The sequence below is a fragment of the Curcuma longa genome, chromosome 16 (genome assembly GCF_044706935.1).
Source record: "Curcuma longa cultivar G26 ecotype Majalengka, Jawa Barat chromosome 16, ITB_CL_G26_1.1, whole genome shotgun sequence".
Classification (NCBI taxonomy): Eukaryota; Viridiplantae; Streptophyta; class Magnoliopsida; order Zingiberales; family Zingiberaceae; genus Curcuma; species Curcuma longa.
The window spans coordinates 1267418-1279091 of NC_133876.1; the positions used below are offsets into that span (position 1 = coordinate 1267418).

Below are 11674 nucleotides of genomic sequence, written 5' to 3' on the forward strand. Positions count from 1 at the left end.
TATGTGCGTGCTTTGTAGCTTTTTTGTGTGCGTGTATTAAGTTAATGACTTGAACTTTGTCCTAAAAGGGGAAAAGTAAGATGAAAGGAATGCATGATTTAGGAAGAATGATGGGCTCTTGATTTAAATTTGTCAAAGCGAAAGAATTGGGAGTAGTGTGGGGAAAGCAAGGCACCAGCTCTTTAGATTGACATTAGAATGATTGGGCAATTGAGTGAATTCACATGGACAAACATGCATATATAATTATCTCTTGTCAATTTTCTTAACACCATTATTCTGCTAAGGTTTCCTCTCCTCATACACTTGCGTTACTTGATAGTGACCATATATCAACATTGGTAATACTACATAAGAGGAAAATAAAGAAATAAAAGAAAAGAAAAGAGAGAGACCGCTTCTCATTGGTAGGCTTGCTAAGGCAACCATTAAATAAAATATGTCTAATTTTTTCTCTATTAGTAATATTTTTTTAAAAATAAATTAAATATATATGTTAGCTAAAAAAAATATACAACAGTAGTGTTCTGGTCAAATACCATAGATGGTTAATTAAGTTACTCGTCAATGAACAATCCAATGTGCACGTTCCCCCAGAGGTCGTCAGTGAATAGGATGAAGAGGACCTAAAATGCACTTCAACAGAGAGTTAGATTGACATCGGAGAGTCCCAATAAGCTACTCCAACGTTCAAATTAGAGTTACGTCTCATGTCCCCAAGTGGAAAGAAGAAGAAGAAAAGAAAAAAGAGGAAGAAAACAGAAGGAGTTTTGTCGAGTACCCACGTCAAAAAAGTCCTCCCCTTCTCACTTGTAGGGTTTACCTTCCTCTTCTTCATTCCCATGCGAGCTAGCAGGGAATCATATCCGATAGCTGTTGATGGCCTTTTCACTAGCTGAGTGTCACACATCTGATGGATGGTATTAAGGGGACCAAACCTGATAACTACAGAACTGTTTCATCATTCATATGGTGTCCCACATTTTAGAATATTTACAATCATTGCCCACATGTGTTCTTAGTGGGTTCCGTAGAGTATCAGTCCGACCTGAAGAATAAGCAAGTGAGGTTGATGTTGGGTGACTTTGAGAATAGGCAGTGTCGACGACTGGATTAGAGACAGTGAGTGACACCAAAAACTCTACTCGGGAAAAGTCTGATTGCTCGGGTGACGAGCCTTTAATACCACTGCATGCTTTTTTGTCAAACTCTATTCTCAAGTCTTATAAAATATAAATACCACTTAATGAGTTCTTAGGAAATCTAAGGTTCATTTAAAATAGTTTGACTCATCTTGGCAAGTTGTTGAGGAGAGTTTTTGGTGATAAAAAAATATTGTGAGCTTTTAAGCTTCTTGAAGAGTTATCTTCTGATTATCCTCTAAACTCTTTAGTGGATTCTGTCGAATGTGAGTTGAGAGTTTGCCTTGTGTTCCCTCCTATTTCTTCTACACTTTTCGATGTCAAATGGTATCAGAACTAGGTTCACAATAGCTAGTTGTAGAAGACAAAGGCCAAATGGTGATGATCCTGCAACTCGCCAAAGAGACCTTCGTGACATCGAGTTGGATGACTTAAGGAGACAAGTGCAACAACTCGAGCAGCGCCTCGCCTGGGGCAAACCTGTGGATCATGATGTTGAGGGTCATGGTTTGGAGGCTAATTCTACAACGCATGAAATGGATTATAATCCATTTCATGGTAATGGAGGCAATGATTCCAGTGATGATGCAACTCGAGATCAAAGATATCGAAGGAACAATGATCGTAAGAAATCTTTTAACTTTAAAGTCGACATTTCAGATTTTGATGGACGAAATGATCCGAATGAGTTCATAGATTGACTTAACTCTGTTGAAAGTCAGATGGATCTAAAGAACTCGAATAAAAAACTATAGTGAAAGTTAGGAGGGTTCAAAATTGCTTACTTATTTTGGGATTTCTATAGATTTAAGTCCATCTTGCTAGATGATGTTTTAAACTCCAACAACAAAATAACTTAAAGTGATTCAAAGAACATAAATCTTAAAAACTCTAGAGGTCATTTCTTTAGATTTTTTTATTATTAACGAACTAAAATATTTCATCCTAATTTTATGATGTCTCACTTGCAAATTGCATAGCTTAAACTTGCTTGTGAGACTTACTAGCTAGTGGTTAGAACAACAAGAGTCGAAGAAATATAACACATGAAGTGTGAGCAATTTTTGAGAACTAGAATTACTGACAAGGATGCACACAATGTATGGTTGACAATTAGGTCGATCAGATTTTTTTTTGGAAATGTAGGTGATGAATTTAGGTGGATCTAAAGGATATTTAGAATTTTCACATCCAGAGATAGAGCATCAAAAAAAAAACCAACAGCAAAAATCATTGAGAAATAGATGTCCATCAGTCGTTGTCTTGGAAGTTTTTGGAAAAGACCACTTATTAAATATTCACAAGTCACAATAAAGTTGTTTTTTTTATCAAAATAAAATAATATAGTCTCATAAAACGTCCACGATAAAACATGAGCAACCTTATTACAGATATATTGTTTTGAACATTCTATTAGAATAGTGCATGCAATGAGCAACATGATGCTGTATAGATCAGCTACAACAAATCCTTAATATTATATCAAACTTGCCATCGTTTTGATTGACCCTGAGATATAGTGTTTCATTTGTTATGTGTTTCATTTGTTATGTAATAAAAACATTTTACTATAATTTTCCTCCTGCAATCTCACACTTAAAAACTATCAACATATCTAAGAGACACTGCCTTGGCGTTTTTTAACACGACCAGAAAAGGTTTGTAATGCCACTGAAAGTTGATGTCTTTAAAGAACTATAGGTGCAGTAGAAATGCATGCACTTCTTGTACAATGGTAATTTTCACTAAATCATAGAATTCTCAACTATCAAGCAAATTCAACAACACATTTTGCTCATACACAAATCTTGAATTCCTGTCAGAGTCCAATAGTTTGATCGAAGGCATACTCCTCACTGTCGCAGAATATCATTCATTATCTCGATAGCAACCAGAAATGAAACAAAATTTTAGCTATATGTACATGTCTCTACTGCTTCCGCAGAGCTCCAACTCCGATTGGTAAATTGGTATAGATATGATACAGAAGCTAACCTATAAACTATCCCCATAAGATAAAAACATTCGATACAGTGGAGAAAATAGAAAAGTATTCTACAAATAGGATTATGATTGAGTTTGGTTGCCCAAAGATGGCAGTTTCTTCTGCAGCTTCTCTCTTAGCTGCCTGATCTTGGCATCTACCCGTACTGTAAGACCAATTTTAGTCTTCTGCCTTGCTCTGGACCTCTCCCTCTTCCACATATGCTGGTCCTCCACATCCTTTTTGTAGTACTTGATCTCCTGGATCACATGATGATCGAGTGGATTTAAGGCTCTTTGAAAGGAGATGTGTGCCAGGTAAGGAATATTGCAGGCAAGGGTGACCAAAAGTGTTGCAGCCCAATACATTGGGGCAGGACCAAGGGCTTCCTGAAGTATCTGGTAGGAATTTCCGGATATTAAATGCAAGGATGACATGCCGTACGCAACTAGAAAAATGTACCAAGTGGCAACACTGCCCCAAACAAAGAGGTGCTGGATCCACGTGAAGTGACTCATTGTTAGAGCAATTTGCAAGTTCACAGCCCAGATAATGCAGGTGAACATGGCTGTTCCAACAGCAACCATGTCAGCTGTATGACCATCAGAGCGGAATGCTTGATTGTAGAATATGTGTATGTTTAGGAAATATATGATAATGGATGAGTAGATTCCATTGCCCATCCAACCAAAAATCCTGTACCAGTCAAAGAAAAGGTTCCTTGGCCCTTGCTGGTATAATGCTGGGAACTGCAGGAAGGCAAGCCAAGATATGAAACAAGCTCCATGTCCAGAAACCAAAGAGCTAAACAGAAGTTTAAGGATCCAAACACACACATGATCATCATTGGGCCATGCAGTGATGGCATAAACCATACAAACAAATATTTCAAAAGGTGTGGAAAAGAAAAACAATTCTATGCTATTTTCATAATAGAACCCCATGATCCAAAAAAATGCTGTTATTTATGAAATAGTAAATAATACCACCAAGCATATATCATCCTAAAAATAAAATAATAAACTATAATATAAAAAAGAATACCTGTAAGCATATTTCTGAAGAAACATCCTGCTCAAAGACTCCTAGTGATATCACTGGCAATGAGGTTAAAATGACATTAAATAGTATCATGTACCAGTCATCATATACAGATTGCCCAGAGAAGCCGGTATATGCCTCGAAATAGAAAATTGTAAGGCCAAAGGCTATGTTCTTATAGAAGAAATAACATATCTGAACAAAATATAAAATACAAGAGAGTGAGTTTAGACAGCAATATATGATTAGCAAAACATGGATAAGTTATCAATACTAACCATCTGAGCAATCCTTTTGTAGCACCAATGACCATGGACAACAAGAAGTCGTTCAAGGAAACAAAATTGGGAAATGGAAAAATCACTAGCCATGACAGCCTGCAAAAAAAACCAACATTTATTAATTTTATACACAAGATGTCGTCCTCTGCCCAGCTTAGATTATTAAAAAAGTGCTAAGGTAAGTTTTAACATGTCATACAAGCAACATGCCATAACAAAACACACCTGCATTCCCTCTACACCACTAATCCCAACGCCAATATCAGCTTCTTGAATCATGCCCACATCATTTGCACCATCTCCTATTGCTAGAGTAGTTTTACCTGTACCTTCTTTAACCAACCGAGTTACCTGAAATAAGAGGTAAGAAACACCAAACTAATACTTCCAACTGATATTATATTACATGATAAGGCCAATGTTAAATGCTAATACTCTACCAATGCCTTCTGTTTTGGTGAGACTCGGCAGCATATAACAGAAGCACAATCAACTGCTAAACTCAAAAATGGGTTCTTCAGGTCATCCTCCAGACAATACGTCAAAGTTTTGCCATCAACAATTAAAGCAAATGCTGCATTAGGATCCTTCTCTAGCTTGATCAGTTGGGAAGCATCAGTTATTTGCATCAAAATATTGTTCTTTGCAGACTGAGCAGTTATCTAACAGATATGCAAAGATGCTCAAGTCAACAAACTACAGAGTGAGGAGGAAAAATACAGCAACATATGATAAGATGAAAGTATACCCTTGAATCTCGTGAGGGCATGCCATGGCTTACAAGGGATAAACAGATCTGTTTCATGCCTTGTCTAAGTAAACTACAAGCAAACCTGCAACAGAAATTGAAGAGTTATTGTGCACAGGTCGAGTGAATGATCTATAGTTTTGTATTCAAATGATCACTAGTAACCAGATGATCATACCCTATGTTGATTGCAGTCTCCATCTTATCACCTGTAAGAACCCATATCTTGAGACCAGCTTGTGCTAGTTTGTCTATGCATTGAGGAACCTGTGAAAACAATATATGTTGAAGGACTGAAACATACAAAGGTCGACAGAAAAAGTGGATAATTGCAAGCTTACTCCTTTCTGTAATTTGTCTTCTACAGCAGTTGCACCAACAAGAATCAAATCCTGCTCAATAATGTCTGAAACCCTCTCCAGTTCAGCTTCCCTATCATTACCCATAGAAGTTTTTGCTCTGAGAAACTCAGCATTCCATGCAGAATATTCAGATTCCTCAAGAAACCGGAAGGCCAGTGCCAATGTCCGTAGGCCTGCTTCCCCATATTCATTTAGATGTTTTATTGTATCTGTTTCAAACATTCTTCCATTCTTTGACAGTCTATCCAAAATAACGCTGTTTGGTACAAAATGAAAATTTTTTAAAATAGACAAAATTGAATTTGCAGGCACAATAGTGCACACTAGATGAACTTAGAACATCAGAAGATAATTGAACATGAGAGAGTGGCTAAGAAAATGGAATGCAAAAGAAATATTTATGTTGAATAAGAGACTTATCTAATTGTACCTGTCAGCACCTTTGCATAAGAGAATAATCTGCCCAGTTTCATCCCGTACAATAATTGACATTCTTTTCCTTTTGCTATTAAACTCCAACAGATTCAAAATTTTGAATTCCCTGCGATAAACAGAGAAAAGGAAAGGAAAAAAAATTAATTCCTTGAGCACAGATGATGGAAATACTAACAAGTTGATAACACAAAGATTAAGGTACCTTTCTATGGGATCCTCAAAAGAAGAATATCTCTCCCTTATGAAAACACTTGATTGAGTCCTCTTACAGAATTCAAATCCAAATTCTCTGGCTGCAACAAGGAAAGCTGCTTCATCTGGTGATTCGGCTTCATATGTAAAACCACCAGCTTTTTCATTTGACTCGGGTATTGCTGTGTGACAGATAGCAAGTAAACGGAAAAATAGGTGAACAGTACCCACATTAGGCTCCTTTACCCAATTTCCATGCATTAAACGATCATCCTCGAAGCTAAAACCTTTGATTGTAGGCCTTCTTTGCTTCTTAACCCAGCAACTCTTCCCATCTTCCAATTCAATTTCTGAAGAACCAAAAGCACCCCATGTATCCTCCCAAAAATCTTGGGTGTTCATGTGCTGCTCAGACGTACCTGATGCCTCTGATGCAAAGTGCTTTGCAGCAGCAATTTCCACTTCACTAGAACCAACACCATATGACACTCCAGCAATGGAACACTTCAAAAATTCCATCTGATTGCAAGTTAAGGTGCCAGTTTTATCTGACAAAATAGTGTCAACTTGCCCTAGCTCTTCATTCAAATTTGATGTCCGTGCTTGTGCTGGTTTCCCCGTCTCCTCATCACACATGTGAACATCATGGTTAATGAATTTTGCTTGCAAGACCTTCACAACCTCAATTGAAACATAAAGGGAGATAGGTATCAAGTATCCATAAAGAATAAGAGCAGTGACGAGATGGTAGAAACCAGATAAAGCAGGCTTTGAAGCATTGTAGATATACGAAGTCTTATTGGGTTGCAAATACCACCAGTGTGGCATCCCAATTTTTGTCTTGGCAGCATAGCCAACTGAACTGAACAATGAAATCAATAGAAGAAAGGTAAAGAGAATATAGATAATTTTATCCATTTTCTTTTCAATTTTACTTCTCTTTGATGGTGAACGTGTTGCATTCTGCATAACTTTGCTATCATGACCAGTAAAGACAACCACTCCATAGACATAAGTTGTATTCCTAAGCTTTGAATCTCTGAGAAGGATCTGACTAGGGTCAAGCACATAAACCTGTTGCTTGTACTCAAAGTTACCTACAAAGGTGTAGAGATTAGGATTTGGGTCCTCACACCGAATCTTGGCAGAAAAGTTCTTGAAAACCAAATCATCATCTAGAGGCAGAGTTACTTCTAATGATCTTTTAACCTTCAAGTTTGTTTCCCCATCCAAATTCATAGTTTCCACATAGCATATTCCATCTTCATAGCTCGAAGACAACAGGAGCAAGTCAGCAGGGAAGAACTGATCTTTCTCTACCTTCACAATATCTCCAACGCAAAGCTTCTGCCAATGTTTGTAACCAAAATGCCCCTCTCCCCTATGGATGCTGACCTTACGGCTATTGACCTTCACATCCTGCATAAACCTTCGCCAATCTTCTAATGCCTCCTTAGCTATACTGAGCCCAACAACAAATGCCAATGGAGCAATCATACTCACAGCAGAGAAGGGTGTCACAGGGGTGAGAGAGAGGATAGCGGCAAGGAGAAAGTAGAGATTGGCAACACGACGAAATTGCTCAAAGATGGCTTTTGGGAGGAAACTGATGATGTTGTACTTAGTAGTGCTGATATGGTTAGTAGGGTACCTCAGAGGTTTCTTTCGGTGTAACTTGGGCTGGTTACAATGAACAATTCGGGAGTATCCAGGACCTTGAAGGGAATGTGATTGCTCATCGTCTAACAATACTTGGGGACGGATACAAGAAAAAGTGTAGAGGTTGCTCCATCGAAGCTTATCCTGCCTCCCTCCTCCCCTTGCCATCTCTTTTTGGCTAGGGTTATTATTGCCCAATTAAACATAAAAGGTTTCCGTCATCTAAGGTTCATTGTTTTCTCTTTTATTTCCCCAACTGTAAACTTTGGCGCTGTCCATCACTCTTATTGAATGTTCTTGCTATCCCAAATCTGACTGTAAATTAAAGCGCATCACGATATTCACTATGATGAAATTATGAGCATTGTAAATGCAAAAGGAAAGAACTTGACCTAAAATTTAACTCACAAATATGAATTCAAACCGACTGATGCCGACGACGATAAATGGCAGATAAAGAGAGACTTATACAATGTCGATCAGGCGACGCCTACCAAGAATTCTACTCCGATAAACTCCAAAACAAAATGGAACAGGCGGAAAGCTGAAAAAATAAAGTAAAACTGAAAAGGCTAAGCGTTACAGCTAAAAATCTAGAAGATTTCGCGGCAGTACAATAGAATCAGCTCCATTCTAGGACAGGGAGGACGACGCTCAACAAGCAGAAAAAGGCGCAACAAGATCTCAGATATACGGGCTCAAAACATCGGCTCTGTATCAGTACTTTCCCATCCAGCCAAAAATACTAAAAGCAAACAGAAAAGGGCGAAATTTCCAAGAAGCAAAGCCCGACCGCCACGGAAGGAAACCGACTAAAAGCAAACGGATTCAGCTCGAAGAAAAGGGCGAAGTAAAGCATCTGCAATCGAGTGCAAAAAGCAGCACCTTTAGGTTGGAAAAGGAGAAAAGGTCGACGCGGCGGAACCTACTCCCGCAACTAACAATGGCGAGAGACGGAGATCGGAGGCAAGGCACACATCGCATTCCCAAAGCACTCCAACGCGAAGGCGACGGTGACGTCGAGACAATTCGCAGCCGGTTCACTGTTCAGTTTTCTCGCTCGCCTTTAATCACAAAAACAAATCAGTGAATTTGGAAACCCTAATTAAGTTCTAATTTGGCCGCCAACTGGTTTCGACTCGTTAACGCGGAACGAGCCGAGCGGGGTGAACTGGGAGTGAGCGAGATACCTCTAGGACTACACGATTACATGTCTGGTCTCCTACAGGGTCCAGGCTGGTCCCTCCTTGCTCAGATTCGATTACTGTGACGTCACTTGAGGGAAGTAACCATACAGCAACCGTGCGCGGTGTGCCAAATCCGACACGTGATGGAAATGTTTATGAAGTCAGAGAAAAGTCCAGGAAGAGAACTGGATTCTGTGCAGTAGTCCACGTGTAATCAATCCACATCGCTAGAGTCTAAAGACATGGTACTTTAAATTGCAGGTGAGAATCTTGGGCTTCGTCGCCTCGCAGGCAAAATGATTCATTGGTAAGTCTGTATCGTACAAATGTATGCGTAGCAAATAATCTCATGGTCCATGTTTTTTGAATTGAATTATTTCTTCTTCCGACCAATGTAGTAGTTCAACCAGAAGTGGGCACACTTTGGTCGAATGTGTATCGGGTGCTGATCGAGTTCGATCGACATGCACTGATTATGGATCAAAGTGTATAGTTAACTGTAGTAAACCATCGTCTCAGGATTCTTTCCTTCTTCAAAAAAAGAAAAGAATCCTGCATATGGTACAAAGCTCGCTTTGCATGTCGTCTCAGGATTCTTTCAGGACTGTCTCGTATGATCTAAATTACAAAAACTTCGTTCAACATAGTGGCCCCTCTAGAGACTAAGAGACAGAGACTTAAAGTTAAGACTAAGAGACAGTTTTAGGAACTAGACTCTTTAAACCTTATTTTGCATGTTATTTGGACTAACTTTTAATGCAGGTTGGAGAGGTTGAACACTTAGACTCCGAGCGAAGTTTTCCAGAAGTTCAGTGTTGGAGTCCACCTAAGTATTACTCAAGTCGACCTGAGCCTGGTTAACCGCAACAGAAGTCGATGTATTTCAAAAATCCTCCACATCGAATTAGAGTCAACCTGAGAGGGTACTCGAGTTGACCTGAGCACCGGATAATGCAGCGAGAAGGCAAAAGTTATCGGTAAGTTCCATGTTCGGATTAGAGTCAACTTGAGTAGGGACTCAAGTCGACCTGAAGGCAAAGTCATCATGGAGAAAAAGGATCGATGCTGCAGAGTTGGGGTCGACCTGAGATCAAGTCAAGTCAACCTGAACATCCTATAAAAGAACCGTCGACCAGAGGCTCGATATACATTTTTTTGATCATTCCACGAGATTACTCTGTCGAGACGACAACGCTCTGAGCAACCAGCAGCAACTCTAAAGTCATCGTAACGTCGGAATCGCACGGAATCGAAGATCAAGATCATTCGGCAACTTGGGTAACATTCATTTACTTAATTTGTAAATCCGATACGGTTTATCGAGATAGATTTTGTATCGCTCAACTTGTTTCCGTAAGAAACAAGTTCTTATAGTGGATTGTCAGAAACAGTCCAAGACTTTGGGCCTTGGAGTAGCAGCCTTCGGCTGTGAACCAAGTAAAAAAAATTACTTGTGTTTTGTTCTCTTCATTCTACTTTAGACAATCGTGTTCTTACGCTTTCTCACGCGTTCTAAATCGTACGTCAAAAATCGGTTGAAAAATGCTAAAGCGCTATTCACCCTCCCTCTAGCGCTTTAATCGATCATACATATCTGTGAGGAGGTAAATCAGGAAGTTACACCACGGGGGTATTGGGTGAGAAAAATAATAATATACGCAGCGGAAAATAGGATCCCTTCCAATGATCCATGTGAAAAATTCGTACAAAGTTCCAACTAAGAGCTTACCTTTGTTACGTATCCTATTAGTACTTGGTTCGTTGGACTTATACGATCAAAATGGTTGTGCTTCTAATAGTATTTACATGAACATGAATCTCGAAATGAACAACCTTAGTTGTGCTACAAAAACATATCTTAAACTTGTGTGTTTCGGCTAAGAAGAATGAGAGGACGAAGAAGAGGGAAGATGAAAAAGCTCTATAAATTTTAATTTGCTGTTATAAATTTTGTTTTCTTATCTCTACACTTTATTGTATAAGATAAAAAAACTCTAAAATTATAAAGGGTTGCTACTACGTCTTTGGTTGAGGCTGAAAAGAAAAAAAAGATAGAGATATTCGATGAAACTCTTAGGCCGTGAGTGCAGTAACTTTGGGATTGTGAATCGCTTTAAAATACTATATTTTAGTATGTTTGTGTCCTTTGTAATTTGATGTGTTAGATTTACAATTTATTTATTTTTATTGCGTGATTAATATATTCATTCGCGGAAAAAAAGTGAGTGAGTGCTAATGAGTTGGTGCACAAACTCCTGCACCATCTGATTCTACACTTTCCTATAAATATCTCTGTTTTAGTGCAAGTGCTAGCGACTATATATATATATAATTAAAAAGGAGATCCATCATTTGTAAAATTATCAGATGGATGTCTTATTTTCAATTAAAGTCAAATAGGTATCCCATTTAACATCAACTTGGAGCCCGAAATGAACAGTTCTAATGAACCTTTAAGGTCCTCAACTTGAGCTTTCAAGGTGGAATTTTCTTTCTCAAATTCTTGGACTTGAGTTGAAGTTCCACTTTGAACATCTACGTTGAGGAACTTGAGCTAGTCTTCTCCTTAAAAATTGTTACCTCCTTTTAGAGTGACTTGACCTGGACTATAGACTTATCTAATTTACGGGTTAAACAATAAAT

At 38.6% G+C, this 11674-nt stretch overlaps 1 protein-coding gene across 4 annotated transcripts; it reads right to left on the reverse strand.

Moving 5' to 3' along the window:
* Positions 1–3001: 3001 nt before the first annotated feature.
* LOC141847270 (putative phospholipid-transporting ATPase 4) lies at positions 3002–8895 on the reverse strand. Of its 4 annotated transcripts, XM_074735271.1 has the most exons (12): positions 8730–8895; positions 8253–8388; positions 6196–8159; positions 5989–6099; positions 5538–5814; positions 5375–5463; positions 5197–5281; positions 4889–5110; positions 4674–4799; positions 4446–4544; positions 4171–4362; positions 3002–3875 (listed from the first exon to the last, which is right to left on the reverse strand). In XM_074735271.1, exons 3-12 carry the CDS (start codon positions 8010–8012, stop codon positions 3210–3212), a joined length of 3684 nt encoding a protein of 1227 aa, XP_074591372.1. In that variant the 5' UTR covers positions 8013–8159; positions 8253–8388; positions 8730–8895; the 3' UTR covers positions 3002–3209. The 4 variants fall into 4 exon arrangements, with proteins under 4 accessions (XP_074591372.1, XP_074591373.1, XP_074591369.1 ...); XM_074735272.1 differs by lacking the exon at positions 8253–8388 and having other exon boundaries at positions 6196–8155; XM_074735268.1 differs by lacking the exon at positions 8253–8388.
* Positions 8896–11674: the final 2779 nt, after the last annotated feature.